At 34.7% G+C, this 19,835-nt stretch overlaps 3 protein-coding genes across 3 annotated transcripts; 1 reads left to right on the top strand and 2 right to left on the bottom strand.

Annotated features, from left to right (window-relative positions):
• The first annotated feature begins 2,000 nt into the window (after nucleotides 1-2,000).
• Nucleotides 2,001-12,381, top strand: LOC136800574 (mitogen-activated protein kinase 1-like). The gene is made up of 12 exons (XM_067057236.1): nucleotides 2,001-2,187; nucleotides 5,231-5,357; nucleotides 5,556-5,611; nucleotides 6,038-6,227; nucleotides 7,858-8,062; nucleotides 8,296-8,375; nucleotides 8,824-8,902; nucleotides 9,151-9,260; nucleotides 10,253-10,319; nucleotides 10,699-10,728; nucleotides 11,370-11,418; nucleotides 12,108-12,381. The coding sequence occupies exons 1-11, from the start codon at nucleotides 2,090-2,092 to the stop codon at nucleotides 11,375-11,377; spliced, it is 1,050 nt and encodes a 349-aa protein (XP_066913337.1). The 5' UTR covers nucleotides 2,001-2,089; the 3' UTR covers nucleotides 11,378-11,418; nucleotides 12,108-12,381.
• Nucleotides 12,382-16,071: 3,690 nt separating this feature from the next.
• LOC136799553 (coiled-coil-helix-coiled-coil-helix domain-containing protein 2-like) lies at nucleotides 16,072-17,239 on the bottom strand. The gene is made up of 3 exons (XM_067056274.1): nucleotides 17,021-17,239; nucleotides 16,552-16,780; nucleotides 16,072-16,103 (listed from the first exon to the last, which is right to left on the bottom strand). The coding sequence occupies exons 1-3, from the start codon at nucleotides 17,237-17,239 to the stop codon at nucleotides 16,072-16,074; spliced, it is 480 nt and encodes a 159-aa protein (XP_066912375.1).
• Nucleotides 17,240-18,372: 1,133 nt separating this feature from the next.
• Nucleotides 18,373-19,173, bottom strand: LOC136799542 (MTRF1L release factor glutamine methyltransferase-like). Its single transcript, XM_067056264.1, has one exon. The coding sequence runs from the start codon at nucleotides 19,171-19,173 to the stop codon at nucleotides 18,373-18,375; it is 801 nt and encodes a 266-aa protein (XP_066912365.1).
• Between the last annotated feature and the right edge of the window lie 662 nt (nucleotides 19,174-19,835).

Here is a 19,835-nt window from a genome sequence, read left to right as displayed (position 1 = left end):
TCGGCATTTCAAAAAAGGGTCCGAAAATCAGAAGGTTTTCTTCTTCAATTTTCGAAGAACATGTTCCAAATCTTCGAAGTCATATTTTTCCGATAGCTTGATCGATCAGTGAACGTGATCTGAAAACAGAATGGAAAAAGACATCGTCAGTGAAGTATGAGAGGCGATTAAACAAATTATCCGATTCACCCCGGGTATCCCATTCACGCCGTCCTACGGTAGAGTTCCTGAAAATGTTTTTTTATACTCTGGAAATCTTTTTTATTTTGTGTTTTGTCTTATTTCAAACATGATAGACATTAAAAATCACATGAAAGAGCTTTGTTTTGAGTCTGTAATTTATTTTTCACAGCGAGTTTATTTTGCGCCCGGTTGACAGGGCGCGTTCGGGCGATGCAAATCCTAAGTCAAAATTTCCCCCGCAAATGTGCGGGCGTTACCCAGGGTCGTAAGCAGGTAAGGAGTGAATATAAAGTAAGATATTGGCGTAAGTCAAAGCTTTTCAAGACGAAAGGAGCAGCGCCATTCTAACGCCCCATTTCATTACGCCAGGTTTAAACGCATCCACCTCGCTCTCTCTTGACCGTCATATAACGACGTAGAGTGTAAATAAAATATAAAGCGCTTTTAATTCATTAATCCCTAATCCCATTAATTCCTAAAAAATGGCTCCATGGTCATGATTCATTTGACTTTATACACTTCTTTCTTATTAGTACCAGCAATTCGAGCTCTTTTTCTACAAATTTTGAGCAACTTTTAGGCATGAGAATATCAAAATCTCAGGGCTTTCGGGGGCGGGGCTCAGCAGCCCTAGACCCGTCCAGACGAATGGAATCGACGATCGAACCAGTCGAACCAAATCGAACGCAATCGACCGATTGAAATTTGATTGTCGAACGCAATCGAATCTCAATCGAACGTCAAAATTCTGGGTAATATTCGATTGGTTCGATTGTTTGTTCGATTGTTTGTTCGACTGGTTCGATCGTCGATTCCGTTCGATTGAGATCGTCTGGCTTTATTCTTGCAGCTTTCCAACATCCAAGCTCTCAAACATCACAAGCCGAATGAAATTACTTTCGATTTCCCGTAGAAATTATGCGATGAACAATCCGGGGGTCAATGAATTGACGATCGAAGGCAATCGAACGCATCGAACATCAATCGAACGCAATCGAATAATAATATCAATCGAAATCGAATCTGAAAATTGCGGTAATATTCGATTGAGATTCGATTGCGTTCGACAATCGAATTTCAATCGGTCGATTGCGTTCGATTTAGTTCGACTGGTTCGATCATCGATTCAGTTCGATTGAGATCGTCTGGACCCGTTGGGGGGCTTACTTAATTTCGCCTGCCTTTCATCCGCAAGCTGAACTTCTTTTGGCATGCACCTCACTTTAATCAAATTACAATTTGACGTGGACTTTTCATCGTTTCCACACTGACCAGACTGGCCAGGTCCCAGGACCCAGCAGCTGCCAGCACGACCCGACTGTCAGGTGCACCGGCAGGGTCGTCTGCCAGCAAGCAAGTGCTGTGGTCTAAATCTCAACAAATCTATTTATATTCCATCAATATTTGAAAGTATGATGATCTTACCACTACTGTAGTATACCACCATATTGTACAGTTATAATACTTGGAATACTTGGAAGCAAACCACAGCAAAATTCAGAGAGCTGATACCTGACAGACTGAGGAAGGAGGCAGACAGGCTGAGGGTGGTTGAGTTGACTCGAATTGAAAGCTTCCCGCTTTAATTTTGTTTTTTTCTAGAGTAAAAGAGTGCGATACCTAGGTTATCTGTTATCGGAATCCATCTTCGGATTAATATTTTTACTCGATGTTTCAGCTTATTCGTTGGAAAATTATTTATATTGGTAATAGTAAGCGAGCAAACAAATCCGATTTTTTTATATCAACTTCGTTCCCACCTCTTTGCTCCCGGCGGAATACGGACTACGACATTCGTCAAAGTGGGTGCAGAAATCCTCTGCAGAAACATCGATACTGTTTCTTTTCTTACTTTTTTATAAATTTTATGTGATTTTAACTTTAGAACTTTACAAAAGAAAACACTATGGCAGCTCCACCTGTAATTCGTGGTCAAGCTTTCGATGTTGCACCTAGATATACCGACTTAAGCTACATTGGTGAAGGGGCTTATGGAATGGTTTGGTAAGATTTTACTTTCTAGGCTAGGTTAGCTAGGCATTTATGACCCACAGTACATTGAGTTTCAAGCCCGAAGGGCTAGAGGTCAATCTCTTTGGTAGGATTTGAAGCCAACAAATCCTACCAAAGTTGCGCGGCCTTGAGCGACCCGCCTGGTTTTTACACAAATGACAGATCGACGAAACTAAAATTTACCGCTTAATTTCGAAAAATATATCACTCAAAAACAAAGGCAGGAATTGCTAGATTCAATCCGTCATCAAAAATACGGCGCATATTTTAAGGCTTCAATTTTTCTTGCCTGAGAAAGGTTAGAGATTGACCTCTAGCCCTTCGGGCTTGAAACTCAATGCCACAGTATGGCCCAAACATATCCCAAACATTTTTGGTCATGTTCAGGACAAAAAATGAAAACATTCTTTTGGTCCAAACATTATGATTGGGCCACAAAACTTGAGATTTTTTTCTCCAAAAACCTGGCCCAAACATGCGCGCGGTTCTGACTCTGGTTTGGGCAGTGATGTTCAGGACTTTATCAATTAGAATCCTCAAGGGGCCCGAGAAAGTTCAGCTATAGTTGCAAGACATCACTTATGATAGACCTTTTCGCCTTTCCATCCGCCATATTGAATTGTATGCAAAAATTATGGTGGCCGAATTGCCGTGGTGAAGTTACCTTAGAAAGTATGCAAAACATATACAAAAAGAAAGTATTAATGTAAAACTTACATGCATAATTGGCATTATATTAAAGTGTAATCTTGTAGAAGAAAGATTAAATTTGCTTCTTTTGAAAACTAGAAATAATCAAATTCGCCCATCTCTTAGAACAAGCACTTCAAAAAACCATAACATTAGACATAAACTCAAGCTTAAAAATCACCCGCGAAGGACAGAAATATTCCTTATTCGGCTGACGGTAAATTATTCTCCTGGGAATAGAACCGTAAGACAATCAAATCAAAACATTGATTTGAACCCACTGAATGTGTGACCTCATAATTACTGCTTTCAGTTTGCATGTTTTGAAAGTTTGATGTGTGTACTCCGTCTTGGTGGAATTCTTTAATGGCATGAAAACAGAATATGCAATGTCTGTAAGAACAAATTTCTAAAAGGCTTTTGTTGTTCTGTAAATATTTCTTTTTGGATTAAGAAATTCCATCTTTTATTGTTCTAATGATTATAATATTTCTTTATGATATGCTTTTTTGTCTTTTTAATCTTTGTGTAAACTTGCATATGTTTTGCATATTTTCCAACTAAATCCAACCACGGCTTTTTCGTTCCTCTATTTTTGCATACAATTCAAGATGGCGGATGGAAAGGCGAAAAGGTCTATTAGGAGATATACATTTTACCAGGACCCTCCCGGCTCCGGAAACTTCCGGAGTTTTCCAGGCAGCTAAAAAACACTATTTTTCCCTCTGGAAAGTTCCGGAGCTCTTCCCATGCTTCCAGAGCAAGTGATTTTTATCACGTTCTAAAAAATCTAAAAAATTGTTTAAACATGGTTACAAAAAAATATTTGTCCTTAAGTGATGGACGACACTTTGGTCAAATAAAATACTTACAGTTATTGAGGATGATGGTTCAGCCATTAATGAAATTGAATTTGTCACATTAACTATATTCGAAAGAATCACTGGTAGAAATATCGAAACTACCATGAGACGGCTGATTTTTTTAGAAATACGTGCGTGCACAGTTAGCGGAAGTACACCGAAACGTTCCGGAGTTCCGATGCAGACCAATCGCCGAAAATCGTGCTCCGGAACACCGGAAGTGCACCGAAATCTATGGCATTTTGACTTTGTTTATCAATACATGTGCTATTTTGGGTTGGAGGTCACAGTGTTCAAAGGTCATAATTTGAAACCACTCATAACACGCGGTTGTTTTGGCTGCTGGCTGGCTGGCACTTTCCTTCAAGAATATTCTCCAAAAATGGATGATGGAGGACGGACAAGGCTGGACTTTAAAAAATTGTTGGTTTGCCATCACCCGACCGACCCTACCTTAAAACCTGCCAACCCAAAAAATTTTATTGCCATTTTAAAGAAGGATTTTTTTTTCTTCAAAAACTTCAAACAATCAAATCAAAACTCGTATATTGTCTGTCTCAAGCATAAGAATCGCGAATTCCCTGCTAGCGTTCTTCTGTTTTCCATTCAAAATTACCTAAATGTAAACAAACTGTTTTAACCCTTCCATGTACGAAAATTTCATGAATCGTCAAAATAAAATAAATTTCCAGCCCAAGAAGAAGAAATTCATTCATTTTTACAACCAACTGATCGACCGACTGATCGACCGACTCACTTTTTAGACCCAACAAGGACGCAAAATGAATATATTTATGATTGCCGACCAAGTGTAAAACTCTGTTGAGCAAAAATATTTCAAGTTGTAACTAAAATCACTTTTTTACACAGTTAATACCAAAACTTTTTTAGCAAGGGACCACCCTTTTTTGTGTGTACACCCTGAGTACTAAGTGATTTCATCCCATTCACATGGCACACACACCACCACGGTACTAACCCGCATAGTGTCTTGTACTAACTGCTTGACCCCCCTGAATGAGTGAATGAGCCAGAAGTTTGGGAAAGCAAAAAATCTCAGTTTTCATTAAAATGGAGTAAGGCCCTTTAGAATTGGGAAGTACCTAGACTCAGGCCCCTTTGAAAATATGGTATCAAGTTATGCATCCTATCACTTTTTTAGCAGTCTTTTACGGCATTACGACTGTTAATTAAGATCAATGGTTAGACGAGCAACTCCCAGTTTGAAAGGAGATAACCTGATCAAATGACCATGATGGTTTACCTAAGTTGTATAGGTTAATGTCTTGAGTTTGAGGAAAATCTATAATATAAGATAGAAATCTGATTTTTTTTAATTATTAAATCAAAATCTTACCAACAACAAGATTACTTAACTTCTTCCGGGGATATGGGATTTTCAGTTTAAATTCAGTCCTTTTAAAGTCTTTCAACTATGCATTTAAAAATAAAAAAATTCCTTTTTCTTTTTCTACTTTTAGTTCTGCAATGGATCACAATTTGAAAATAAAAGTTGCCATAAAGAAAATAAGTCCTTTCGAACATCAAACGTACTGTCAGAGAACTCTCCGAGAAATCAAGATTCTTTTCAGATTTAATCATGAAAATGTAAGACTTTTTAGTTGTAGAAATTTCAATATCTATGATTTTTGTCGATAAAGAAGGCTAATAGCTTTTTATATTCTATGATATTATACAGTGTCTCTGGACATAATTAAAACTTTAAAGTAAAGAAAATTTAAAAGACATAAAGTTTTCTATAGTATCCTTGTATAAGAATGTGTTTATTTGTCTATTCTCCTATAGATTATCAACATCATGGATATCCGAAGGGCACCAACCATAGATGAAATGAAAGATGTGTATCTTTTCCTCAAAACATTGAACATGTTGAAATATTCTTGTTGTTATATAAATTTCAAAGAGTGCCTTTTTTCTTTTGATGAAAATTTATGATAAGTATTCTTCATGCAACATTCTTCCTGAGATTCAGATTTGAAATCCTGAAGCTGTTTTGTCCCCCCCCCCCTTTTCAACTATTGCATGCATGAGTCTGATCTTTGTTTAAATGTGTATTCCCTCTGTTTGGCATGATTTAAAGAAGATGCAATTATGAGTAGATTTCAGTTACTTAAAAAAGCAAAGTAGATCTGTTCATGAAGGCATCCATCAGTCTGAAAGATAATGCTAACACTAACACTAATTTACATGCGTTAACTAGAAACTAAATTTCTCGAGAAAATGTTCTACAGTTTTTATTCCTTGACTACCTATCATAACTCCTTTAGATATATTGTTCAAACTTTAATGGAAACAGATTTGTATAAACTACTTAAAACTCAAAAGTTAAGCAATGACCACATTTGCTACTTTTTATACCAAATTCTTCGAGGGTTGAAATATATCCATTCTGCAAACGTGTTACACAGGGATTTGAAACCAAGTAATTTATTACTGAACACAACATGTGATTTAAAGGTAATTTTTTTCTTTTTCATTAACCCACTTAATAGTATCCATAAATTTTGCCTTGCATTTGACTATTTTGGTATCTTAGACTGCTATTCGATCCCAATAAAAAATAGACCCCTGTTTTGTGACATTTTTACTGTCAGCCACTAAGTTGACCATAACTTGGGAAAATTATGGCTTACACTTAGGATTGCTTTGATGGTTATTAAGCTGAGGAAATTAGCTATCCATAACATAAAGGGCGAATTTTTGTTGCTTACTTAAAGGGGAGTTACAAGCAAATGAAGTGTGGGGGAAAAATGTGGCTTACTGGTCATGTGGCTTACCCTAGTCAAGAAATTTTGAAGGCTGAGTTCTCAATAATGGAAACAGTCAGAAATATACTTTCTTTTCAGCATTGACAGCAAAGGGCTACATTTTTCATTAGCTGCACTGATTTGTGGCTTACAGTTTGTTAAGTGGGCAAAAATGTGGCTTACACAAGGGAAATTAGGTGAATAGGTGAATATAGGTGAATAGTTGAAATATAGGTGAAATTTTATGTCTCACATTTTTTAAGTTTTTGGCACTCAATCATTAAAGTATAACACCTGTAAGTGTAAAAAATTACAAAAATTTTGTTGTAAGAACAATTTTGTGGCTTACAAAGTCACATTAAAAATTATCGAAAAGTAAGCCACAAAAAACTACATTTTTAATAGCTAGAAAGTATGTACATTTAACATTTTTTGAAAAATTCAAACTTTTCTCTGTCAAGTTAAGAAAGTCCCATTTTAAGATCTCTTATCTAATTTGTGTGGCTTACATTTCTAAAAAAGATACAAATTTTGAGTTGAAGCCACATTTTTAGCTCAATTAACGAAGAAAAAAAATTTTATTCATAATGTCTTAGTATTTCCCACAACATTGTAAAATTTCACGACTTATCGATTAAGACTTCATCAGCTATGACAAAAAGTTGTTTTTGGGCATTTTTCAAAATGTCACACTATTTTTGATTGGGATCATTCTTCTAGTGGAGAAATCCAGGGAAAAGAGTGGCACCCTCCCAGTGCTGCAAATAACGGCCGGTGACCGGTAATTAACGGTCATTTCATAGTTTCTACCGGCCATTCTGAAGCTCAGTTTTTCATTTTGTCCTGTTAAAATTTGAAGATTAGAGGCTTAGATTAACACTTAATAGCGCTTCATTAAAATAGGTGTTTAGCCAATCTAATAATGCAATAAGTCAATCTGTAATAACAGACTACAAAGATGGTTCCGCCAGACCCCCTGCTCGTTACACTCGAAAAATTACCGGCCAACTGAAATTTCCCTATTTGCAGCACTGCCCTCCCCTACCTTCCGGTAGATAGCTATCAAAAGAGGAGCCTTCGGGTCGCCTCCGAATGCGGTCGCAGGCTTACTTTACTTACTTATTCTTTTATAGTATCAATTATTTGTTCTTGTCATATTGACATTATTGACATTATATCATCCTAGGTGATGACTTCATAATAACTTTAAAGTCAAACACAGATTTTGAAAGTATTACAAAATTATTAAATCATATTTTTTATAACAATAATAAACTCTATTTTGTAATTGCTTTATTCATATAATATATTTATTTATATAAAATGCTTATTCTTTTAAGATTTGTGACTTTGGTTTGGCTAGAGTTGCTGATCCAGACCATGATCACACAGGGATCCTTACAGAATATGTTGCCACAAGGTGGTATCGGGCACCTGAAATCATGTTGAATTCTAAAGGATATACAAAATCCATTGATATTTGGAGCGTGGGCTGTATTTTAGCTGAGATGCTAATGAACAAACCGCTTTTCCCTGGAAAACATTGTAAGTGCTAATTTGTTTTCTTTTTAGACATGGTGTCCAGCTAAGAACAATACTATAGAATTTACTCTTTTAAAGAAGAGGATTTTTTATGGGACACACTTTGATTTAGCATTTTGACAATACCTGCTAAATTATTAGTTTCTGTCTTGTGGAAGCTCAAAATTGATTTGAAATAATTCTATTTCAGAACATCATTTTGATGAAAAGCCATTTTATTCTCTCTCTCTCTCTAGATTTGGATCAATTAAATCTGATTTTGGACGTTCTTGGATCCCCAGATAATAACGCCCTTCAATTCATCAAAAATGAGAAGGTGCGATCAATCATCACTATTTATATTCATTTTTTATTCAATTGAATCTGAGCTTTTATTCAACCACACACATACTGGAGTTGAGTCGAGCTATTAGCTATAAATTAGATTTTGCTATTAGACTATTTGACAAAACTGGCTAAATGATATTTCTTAATTGCATATATTTTTAAGTGAAGATGTGGCAAATTTCATGCAGTTTAGGCAGGTTTAGGTTATGCTATTTTGACCCCCGAAATGCTTAGGTGATAAATGAGTTTTGTCTTGTATAATAGTCCATCCATTTTCATTTGGATTTTTAGTTTTAATGACTTTTCAGTGAAAACCTTTTGACTCCACTATTAAAAACAATGAGAATTAAGTGCCTTTAAAAAAGCATTCTACAGAAAATAGTGAATTGAGTGCAACGTTAGCTTCCATTGCACAATCTCCATTGTTTTTGTTGCAGGCGAGAAGTTACTTGATGGGATTACCAGTCAAAAAAAGGAAGCAATGGCCCACTCTTTTCCCAGATGCATCACCAAACGGTAGGAATGATTTGTTCAAATAGGCACAGATTTAGGCAAAAAATTCTCACAAGCTACAAATAGTTGAATCACTATTTTATCTTTATAAATTAATAAATTTTAACTAAAAGAGTTTGAATTGAATTTAATCAAGCAATTTTGTGGTCGTTGAAAAATTAAAACTGTGTGGAAATTTTAGTGGAGAAAAATATATTTTAAATCCAAACGATGATAAGTGGTGAATAAGGAACATTTTTATCCTATTTCAGCTTTGGATCTGTTGGACAAGTTGTTGACATTCAACCCAGACCATCGAGTAACTGTTGAACAAGCTCTCGCTCATCCATACTTGGAACAATATTATGACCCTCAAGATGAGGTTTGTTCTTTTTTTGTAACATGATGATCTTTTCCAGGTCTGCTCATTATTGAGACACATAATCTTCGAGTTATATGATCGAGTTATATGATCGAGTTATGAAATCTTTGAGTTAAGGCCCGTAACGCGAATTTTTTAACTCAGTTCTGTTATTGACAATTTTCCTCTCGAGTTAAATCAAGGAAAAAAAACTCGAAATCATTTATACGGCATTTTAATTTCAAGTTAAAAATATTCATATAAAGCTGTAAATTCTATGATACGTATTTTCATATGAACATAATTATACAATAGATTATTGCTTCGAGGCCAAACATTAGAGAAAAATCAGAGAATATTTTCAGGCTTATCAGCCTCCAAAACATGCAAATTCTTAGGAGATTTCATAAAAAACAGGTTTTTCCTGGTTTTTCATGTATAGGTTCTTCATTAATACTCCCCAAATATTGAGAATAAGAATTTTTTTAGACCTAAAATCCAAAAAATTAACACTCCTTTTGACGTTCGTATAGTGCATCGAAACAATTTTCCTAGAAGCTTCTTGAATAACATAGAAATTGTATTTCATTGTGAACAACTTATGATTTTGGAGAAAAAACAATTGCATATTATAGGTTTTTCAGTTTTGGTTTTGAGATTGAAATCATTTCATTGACAGTTCGTTTGCCGCTTAGTTTAAAAATAAGGGGATATGTTTTTACTCTACTGCCATAATAGAGTTAAAAATACTGCTCTGTCTGGGTCCCCCAGGTAATATATAGAGAAATGATGTCGTAAATCATTAAAAAAATTGACATCTTGTCTGATGAAAATTATAATTCAGTCAAATTGCTGACGCAATTGTCTTAGCCGTATTTACTCTCTAAATCCTTTAATACCTTGTCAGACAAATATTTTGTTTGAATTGATATACAAAGATCAATATTATTCAGTTATGTTTTTTTCTACATTCACCCCTCAACCTTTTGAACTTTCTAATATTGTCTTTTTAGCCTGTTGCCGAGCAACCGTTCACATTTGATACAGAGCTTGATGACTTGCCAAAAGAAAGACTCAAAGGTGATATTCTTATTTTGCTTTTGAAAGTAATTTTGTTATCTATGATTAGAATATTTCGTTCAGTATGAAATCGCAAGTCGGAAACTACTACCATCCCAATCCAATTATTTAGACCGTGTTCGCACGTGACGGTTCCGTTTTGCTCCGAAACAAAATGAAGCCATTCTTTTGGTTACATTGAAGTGTTACGTCACTTCTAACCAGTAGAATGGTTTCATTCCGTTTCCGGAGCGAAACGGAGCCGTCACGTGCGAACATGTTCTTAGAGGCATTATTATACAGGCTTTCCTACAAAAGAATAGAAGTGAAATATTCTGCCCTAATTCCTCGAGGGAAGTGCGATGCGAAAACTTCTTATCATTCTTTTCTTATATCTTAGAACTGATATATGAAGCCACTTCAATGTACAGTAAGTGAAATCCACTTTACAACCCTTTGTTTACTAGATAGATAGATAGATAGATAGATAGATATGAGCCCTCCGAATGCATTCAGGATGGGTCCTACCCACGAAGGAGTAGGCATCACGGCGCTGACAGACACTGCGACTTGACAGACGCGAGCTGTCAAGCCATGGCGTATACCATGACACTCGAACGACACTGGGAGAGCGATGCTCACGCGAGGCCGAACCTTATGAGTGCCACGGCACGTCACAATGTCTGTCTAATCTACCCACACTCTTGTATCAGAGTAATGGTACACAATTCCCCTCACATGGCATGGGTTGTCCCGGGCAAAGGTATATTCACTTGCCAAGTGAATCGTAGAGACACGGTGGGTATCGAACTCGGGCCTCCCAGGCGGGAGTCAAGGATGATAACCACTCTACCACGCCTTTGTTTACTGGCGTCGTTTATCTGTTAAAATATTTTTTGGAACCACGGAGTGAAAATGATAAACAAATTTGATTTGAGTTCTCGGATCCTTGCTGGGAGTTACACTTTCAAATGTTTTTCTCTCAAACATCGCTTAAAATATTATTTCCATTAAGGTTTATTAAAATTTATTGAAAATGGATTTTAAAAAATTCTCTCTTATCATGTTCAGGTCAATAACGATGAAGTCCCGTGATCTTCGCTTTTGTACTTATGTGAATGTAAGTTTTCATCTACTGCTGTTAGATTTTATCACGTTTTTATCATCAAACCAGTTCAGTCTAGGTTGCATTTTCAAGTTTATAGCATAAGATTGGTCACGATCACGATCTTAAAACGGCCTCGACTAAATATATTTAGTCGAAATTTGAAGTGAATGCACGTTTCAACCACATATCTTATGTAAAACACAAACACTATATAAAGCTACTCAGTATTTCCCAAGTCACGGCAGTTGAAGCAAAATTAATGCACCATCTTTGCTGAGTAGACCATAGTAATAGACCAGTTCGGTACCGGCAATTTGTTCAATCAAACAAAAAAACCTGAATGGTGCGAAGCGAGGGGCGAGAGAATGGACTAAATCGATAAAATAGCCGGTACCATAGTGTGGTCTATTAAAGATAGCGGATTATTTTGCTTCGGCTAGGAACAAAGAAGTTCCAACCAGAGTATTATGTAAGATAATTATGGTTTCAACCCTTAATGCGTGATGAGACTTGTGCAGAGTTTATTAAAGAAAGAATCACGTAAAAATGCATGAATATGTTATAGAGAATCAATTTCATTTTGACATCATCCATCTTCTCACGCTTTGAGGGTTGGCAGGTGGATTGACAGAATCAAGCCATTTTTCTCGCCCAGTTTTCTCGTGATTTGGTCATGTTTACTTCTCTCAATTTGATTACAGATATGAACTTTTGAAGACTCGATAAAAACAAAACAAAACAAAAATGTGCAGTAGAAACCAAAACGAAGGGTGCACAAGATCTTGGCGCTGCTTGGCGAAAAAACTCCATCAGAATCAACAAAATAATTACATCTACTGGTATAAAGAAAAAATGAACACCTCTTTTAGCTGAAAATATGAACTATACTACACGATCTACACTAGAATCAGCTTTTGTTTCAAGAAAATCTGACACGCGTTTTATATAATTTGTCCAAGATAAAAATAAACTAAATCTGGGTTCACTACTTTATGCTAACTCCCGAGACCTATGTTATACCTTATCGGGGGAAAATATTTCCCCGACATTTTATCACCCGACCAAAACTTGTACCCGATTTTTTTATCCTTGACCAAAACATTTACCCAAAATTCAAATCTAATTTTTTTATTTGCCGAAATTAGTGCTTTAAACATCGAATTGCAAGATCCATTTTCGAGCTAGTGAAGGAAACCATTTCTTTTGGATAATTTAGTCGGGTTAAAGTGACGAATTTGAAATTTTGGTCGGGGAAAAGTGACGAAAATGCCTCTAGGTGACGAAATTTTCCCCGACGAAAAAAACCCGATTGAATAAAACTCCGACATTTTTTCCCCGATAAGGTAGCAACAAATAGTGGATCAGGCTGTTGCAGCAAAGGATGTAACAGGGACCTATAGGATCTGGGATGGCAATTCCAATGAAAATGTGAAGTAAATTCTGCAATACAATGTTTAAATTTATCAAATTTTAAAAATTCTAACAAGCTAGCACAACTTTCGCTCTTAGTATTTTTGTAGGATTGCTGCACTTCTCGGGGTCATTGATGTTTAATCTGAATTAGTAGGTTAATCAACCGACATTTTTACGCAAGATTTTGGAGAAAATAAAGAAATCACGGTCTAAAAAGGTTTTTATTTATTGATATTTTTTTACGTTTTTTTTATAATTTGAAATTGATAAAATTTGAAATAAATAGTTACAAACTTTGTAACATATTTTACAGATTGGATGCTGTAGCCCTTGTACAATAAAAATTTTTGATTAAAATTTTGCTTTTTTCTTTCTATATAAAATTGTAATTTGTGGCTCTATGAATTTTTTTTCATCAAATTTTGTTACTTTTTACGTTTTTGGTACAGTACATATTTTATCGGTTTTGCTGTAGATATTTTGCAGCTTATGTTTTCACTAGCTTAGTAATATGTGATCAAATTATAAAAATGTTAAATTTTGAAGTTTAAAATAACAATGATCGCAGGCACCTCAAAATATTACAGATTAACTATATTAGTAACTGAAATAGCTGTAAATCTTCCGTTTTGTCAACTTTTCTACACAATTCTGTTTATTACTTAGCGAAAATTAGCTATTAATTGTAAGCACATCATGTTATCAGCTTGTAATTTTTCCCTTTATATATTTACTTGGTAAATAAGTAGTAAAATAGCACTACAGGAGAAAATTGTCTCTCGACTATTCTTTTGACTCGATTATAGCACCAATTTGCGAAAGGAGTACCCATATTTTTTTCATTACAGACTTTTTTAAGTCCCTTATTTTGCTCTAAATATCCTGATTATTTTGGGGTTTTCCCTCCCGTTTATTTGGAATCTAAGAGTACCGTATAAAAATCTATGGTGTGGAAGTATTCTATTGCTTTCTATTTTTGACACTTCGTACTTGCATATTAAATGGTTTATTTGCTGACTAGTTGTTTGTATGATTAGACACACGCTTTTTTATAAGAATAGTGTACTTTGGACGAGGGTCAAAGTAATCTTCAGAAACTGCCAAAATAGTGAGCGAAACATTCTTAACGTATTCTTAATTTTTTTTAGATATGACCTTTTATAACGAAAAAACCCAGTTTTTCTGTTAACCAAATACAAAATGACTGTATTCTTATCGAAATCTGTGAAGCTTACCCTAGAGGGTATTCTTAGGGTATTCTTACGATTTGGCCAATTTTCACCCTTATATTCTTATAAAAAAGCGAGAGAAGTATTTGGTAACGTGATCATAAATCCAGAAAATGATTTTTTCTAACCGTTTTCAAGCCTAGAACTAAAAGATTATCTACGGATTTTTTTTTGTTGATAATTTTCCACTCTTGAATATCCTTTCGACAAGCACAATCGAATTCAAATTTTATTCAAACGTTTGTTTTTTTTAAAGAACAAAATATATAAGAACATGAGTCTTCGTTGGCCAAAACGTTAAAGTTAAGAACATTTAACGGCTTTGCGGAGCCTAAAACACCCAATTTCTTAGTAAAATGGACAAAAAATACTCACAAAATGGTGAAAATAAGAACATGTTAAGAACATCTTTAGGCTCTGCTGCAAGTGGGGAGCGTGATTCGGAAATCGGCCGTTTTAGGTATTTTGTTTTTTTTTGGTACTTCAAAATCCTTTCAGTAACTGAAATCAACCTAGAAACTTGGCTAATGGTCGATGAATTTTCTCAGTGAAGATTTAATTTGGGTAATGATTCGAAGGGATAAATTTGATGAAAACTTTATTTTACGGTTCCAGAATATTATTGGCCAGGATACGTTATTAAATACAAATAGGCAAAAGTAATGTCTTTAAGGCCTGAAATATGGCACGAAGAAAGTATGGTTTAAATTTGTAATGCTGATGGAAATTTAACTCGGCGGATGGTGGAAAAATAAATTTTGGCGGATTTTGTACGTCGAAATCTGTCGATAATGAGACGATTCAATTGTTATATTTCGCACTCAAAATCGGTGTAATCAGAGTAGTGTAAAGAGAAAAACAGCTTCTTGAAAAGAACAGAAATACGGCTCGTCATTTACCAAGTCCTCAAGGGAGTTTGTTTCGGTTGATGGATTTATTTTTTTGTTGATAAAGATAAAAAATGATTGACGAAATTCTTTTGTTCTGAATCTAATTATGCGTAAACTTTAGGGGCTTTTATTTTAATCACACCTCGCTCAGAACAAAAGATACCTATAAAGCCCGAATGCACGAAATTTAATCTTCTTACAGCTTTTATAATCATCATAACTTATATAGAAACCAGCTAATTTTTAGGACGAATCATCTCTTCTTGAACTATGCTGCTGGATTGTGATTCTTGCTCCTTACTCCTTATATACGAATACTACCTGGGGTTTTGTAGAGGTCTGCAATTCAGACTATTCTTGAACTTTTTCTAACGACCTAATCAAAGCTAATTGAAGCTAAAACGAAAGCTTTTTCAATAGAAACGATCAGAATATTTTCAGAGAAGCTGGTTTTCTATTCCATCTCATTTCTCTGATGTAATTAATCCGCCAAATTAAATACCCGCCAAAATCTACTAGTAACAATGATCGTCCGCCAAATTTAACAAAATCTTTTTAGGATAGAAATTCTAAAATCTGCAATTTTGAATTAAAATACCAAGTATTATTTACAAGTTCCTAAAATTTTCCCACTTCGCCAAATTAAATCCCCACCAAATTTTACAAATTCTGCCATCCGCCAAATTAAGTACACGCAAAAATGAATACACTTAAGGTACCAACTCTAACCTTTTCAGCTCCAAACTTCTTGTAGGGATAATTTCACATCCCTAAATAAGTCTGGTGGTAGAAAAAATGCTTAAGGGCTAATTTACGAACAATATTCGACAATATGGTTTGCGGACCGAAATGCACGAAGTAAACAACTGGTAATGGATGCGTAGTGTATATAGCCCTTCAAATAAAGGATGATTCTAGAATTGACTGATAGTCAAAAGTTGGCTACCAAGACAGGAACGGAGTAAATCAACAAAAAGTAAAGGAAACCAAAAAAATATATAATTTAAATGAAATTTATCAAAAATTGCACAATATTAATATTCTTTCATCTGTTTGAGGGTGATATTAAATACATAAAAATACATTTGACAATCTGGTCATTTTATAATTTGAACGTCTTGACATAAAAAATATTATAAAAATTTCGGTTGTTGAGGTTGTTGGCCTAGAAAAGGAAAAAGGGAAAATAAGTGAAAGTATGAAAAAAGTAACGGACAGGCGTCCAAGTAGATATATAACAACCTGATGATGTAGAAATCTTTTCCGACGTACCAAATTCTGAAGTTCAGGAAAAATAACGGTCAAATACAGTTATGAAGGTTGAAAGAAGGTTTTGTATAAGTTGGGAAGATACTCGTGAAATTTCTGACACAAAAATGTCTACATGGGGAATTATTGAGAGTGAAAGTATTTTATCTTATTGTTTACCTTAAGAAAACTAATTTTCGTGTTTTTTTCGAAATTCTTTCATTTTCCAAAGGATTTTTAAAGATTTTTGATAAAAGTTGTAATTTGAAAACCTAGCTTTGCGATAGGCACCTAGAACCGAAAAAAAATAAATTTCTGCAAAAATTAGTTCCTTCAAGGTATAATATCTCCATCACAGTACTTACTGGTTGCTTGGTAATACATTTTGCACTGTTTCAAAGCTTCATTGAATCCTTGACAAAGCGTGATGTCAGATTGTTGGTTTGCACATTCCAAGAATTGATTCATTTCCATTTCACATGGGTTTTGTGGGTTACGTTCTGGTTGTTGTTGCTGAGCAACAGCTTGTTGCTCCGATGAGGCGCTGTTTCCCCCAGAAAATGCTCCAGTCAATGCATGTCCCAAAGTATGCCCCTAAAGAAAGAAATCGGGCACAAGATCCATTGATAATTACTATTCAACACGATTCAAAATCTTCGTAAGAAATTTAAAATCCGAGTTTTGGCGAAAACCCCTAGAAAATTTAGTAAATTGGGTAAATAGAGGCCAATTCACGATATTTGTCCCCGAGAAAATTTTAGATTATCGACTCACGAAAAAAGTCCAAGCGAAAAGTAATCCACAGGTACACACCAAGTAATCTATCAAACTTACGACAGTGGATCCAATAGCGACACCAGCGGCCGTGGACGCCATATTTGCCATAAGTCCTGGTTGTTTAGGTTGTTGCATGGGTGGTGCAACCGAACTGGCTGGAGCAGCAGCTGGTACATTTTTGCTTGGTGCAGGCCGTGGTGGTGGCGCCCGGGCGGCAGGAGCTGGCCTTGAAAAGCCAGATGATCGTCCCCCACTTGATCGACTTCCTCGTGGCATTTTTTTAATTTCTAGTTTACTAAGCTATAAGAAAATGTTTTAAATTGAAGAGAGAATTTCAACAATAATTATCTTTTTATCTATAAACACAGTTATGATATTCCTTTATACACTAGACATTATTTCCTACATTAGATATATATAGGCTAGTGTTTAGTGTCCAGTTTTGAAGTCCACCATGTTGTTTTCTAATTTACCTTAGAATTTCAATCAAACGTTCAAATTTCATAACATTCGAATCACCCTGTTGAAGACAAAAATTGAAAACATCATGGTGGACTAGTCAGATGAAAAATTGGACACGCTTCCTTTTATACGGGAAGCCCAGGCCAGTAAGGTAGTTACAGATCAGTAGGCGTAACAAAAAACATGCCCATCATATTCTTAAGAACTTTCACCTCTTTCTGATTTTGCTTCATTCAACCTTTACAAAGTTAAGACTGCTTCAAAAAAATTAGCAGTCCGTACGTTTTGATGCATTGCTCTCGGAGATACCTAATTGAAAAGATAATCCTAGGCAGATAATTTTACATTAGGATGTCAAAATCTTTCAAAAATTTCAAAAATGAAGATGAAAAAAAGAAGATTTTTTCGTCTTGATTGAAAATTTTCAATTTATCACTTTCTGAAACTTTGAGCTTCGCTTATTTCAAACATGCTTTCAGATTTTTCATATCTTTCTTGGATCAAAAGTTACAGCCCTCCAAAGTCGGTCCATTATGCCCATTCTTGGCCATTTTAGCCTAATTTGAAGGGCTTTAATTTTTGATCCAAAAAAGATGTAAAAAATATAAAAACATATTATGAAATAAGTAAAGTTTAATTTGTTTCAGAAAAGTATAAATTCAAAATTTTCAATCAAGTAGAAAAAATCTTTACAATTTTTTCATCTTCATATTCAAAATTTAATTAAAAAGATTTTGAAATTCTAAAAGCATCCGCTTAGGATCATCTTTTCAACGAGGTAATACTTTGAATTACATCTTTTCTTTTTTACCTTTTCAAGTATCAAAACTGCAAATTTTTTTGGAATAGACTTTAGTATAATATGGGTCAATCAAGACTGCTCCAGAATATACAACATATTCCCAGAAACAGACAGATATCAAAAGCTAGCAAATAAATCAAAAATTTTATTCTGGAACAAAACGTAAATTAACAAAACGATCAACATAATAACAATCTTTATAAATTCCCATCAACTTATACATTGGAAAATCCTTTAACACATCTGGAATTTGTTTTGGATGTTGTTCAGACAACTCAAACCATAGACTACTATTATTGTTCATAATGAATCGACTATGGTGAAGAATTTCACGGAAAGTGTCCAGTCCATCTTGACCCCCATCTAGAGCAAACATACTTTCATGGTCTTTTACTTCAGAATGTAAAGTTTTAATTTCGTTTGTTGGGATATAAGGTGGATTGGAGACAAGCATATCAAACTTTCCAATATCTTTATTGTTAAGTTTGAAGTTTTTTATGTCCGTATACTGGACATTTATTCTATCTTTTAGCTCAAACCTTTTGGCGTTGGTTTGAGTCAAGTCAACTGCATCCTTCAATTTATCAATAGCTACTGCAGACAATTGGGGATTTTCGTGTAATAGAGACAATGATATAGCACCAGAGCCACATCCAATTTCAATGAAATTTGATATATTATTTGGTCTCATTAAGTATTCATTAATGTATTCAATCAAACTCTCAGTTTCAGGTCTAGGTATGAAAACAGGTGGTTTCATTTGTAAGTTCAAATAACGAAAATCCCATTCTCCTATGATATATTGGAGTGGAGTTCTTTCTATTCGTTGTTTACAAAGTTTTTCAAATAATTTTGTTTGTTCTTGAAGATTACAGTCAAACTTCTGGACATATTTGTTGATCTCCTTGATTGACACCTCAGGAGACTCAATACCCTTCTCAATCATTATCTCCTTCCAATGTCCGAGAATATTTCGGGAAAGGCATGTTGAATGGGAAGGACTATACACGCAGAATGATTTCTGATGAAACCTGGTAATCTTGAGCAATCCCAAGAGAAATATTGACTTTTCTTTCATATTGCTTGTGCATTAAAATAGAATGAAGAATAAAATGAAAAAAACTCAGCAGTCTATCCAACTAAGAACTACAAATTATCTTCTCTTTACTTTCCTTCTTCTCTTATGGACAATATTGGAATTTAAAGTCTATTTGCCTTAAAGTGTGCATAAATGTACATTTACTCATTTCCCTCATTTTTCATTGTCAACTGGGTGTTATTTTAAAATTTTCTGTATTTCTGAATACTTGAAATTCTTTTAATTCACCTTCAAAAGTCCAAAAAGTGTTTAAATTCTACAAAATTATTTAACAATCAGGAACTACTACAATTTTGGCTTTGTTGGCCGATATGGCGTAGAATTTATAGTAATAATTTGGATATGGAGAAGAAAAATCACATTTAATTTTGATTAAAGAAAATTTGCGTGCTCAATCTTTATAATACTTTAATGGGATAAATTTTTGCGGGGATTAAATTTCACGGTTGGGCCTATCAAATTTTGCGGGGACTTGATTTCCCGGGTGGCACTATTGGGTGGCAATATTT

Source organism: Clytia hemisphaerica, unplaced genomic scaffold (assembly GCF_902728285.1).
Source record: "Clytia hemisphaerica strain Z4C2 unplaced genomic scaffold, Clytia hemisphaerica genome assembly, whole genome shotgun sequence".
Taxonomy (NCBI): Eukaryota; Metazoa; Cnidaria; class Hydrozoa; order Leptothecata; family Clytiidae; genus Clytia; species Clytia hemisphaerica.
This window is presented reverse-complemented; position numbering and strand designations above follow the sequence as displayed.

Coding starts and splice junctions, on each gene's coding strand:
- LOC136800574 (XM_067057236.1), top strand. CDS start 2,090: ATGGCAGCTCCACCTGTAATTCGTGGTCAAGCTTTCGATGTTGCACCT. Junction 2,188..5,230: donor GGGGCTTATGGAATGGTTTG/GTAAGATTTTAC, acceptor TTCTACTTTTAG/TTCTGCAATGGATCACAATT. Junction 10,320..10,698: donor GCCAAAAGAAAGACTCAAAG/GTGATATTCTTA, acceptor CTTATATCTTAG/AACTGATATATGAAGCCACT.
- LOC136799553 (XM_067056274.1), bottom strand. CDS start 17,239: ATGCCACGAGGAAGTCGATCAAGTGGGGGACGATCATCTGGCTTTTCA. Junction 16,781..17,020: donor TCGCTATTGGATCCACTGTC/GTAAGTTTGATA, acceptor TTCTTTCTTTAG/GGGCATACTTTGGGACATGC. Junction 16,104..16,551: donor AATGTATTACCAAGCAACCA/GTAAGTACTGTG, acceptor TTCCTTTTCTAG/GCCAACAACCTCAACAACCG.
- LOC136799542 (XM_067056264.1), bottom strand. CDS start 19,173: ATGATTGAGAAGGGTATTGAGTCTCCTGAGGTGTCAATCAAGGAGATC.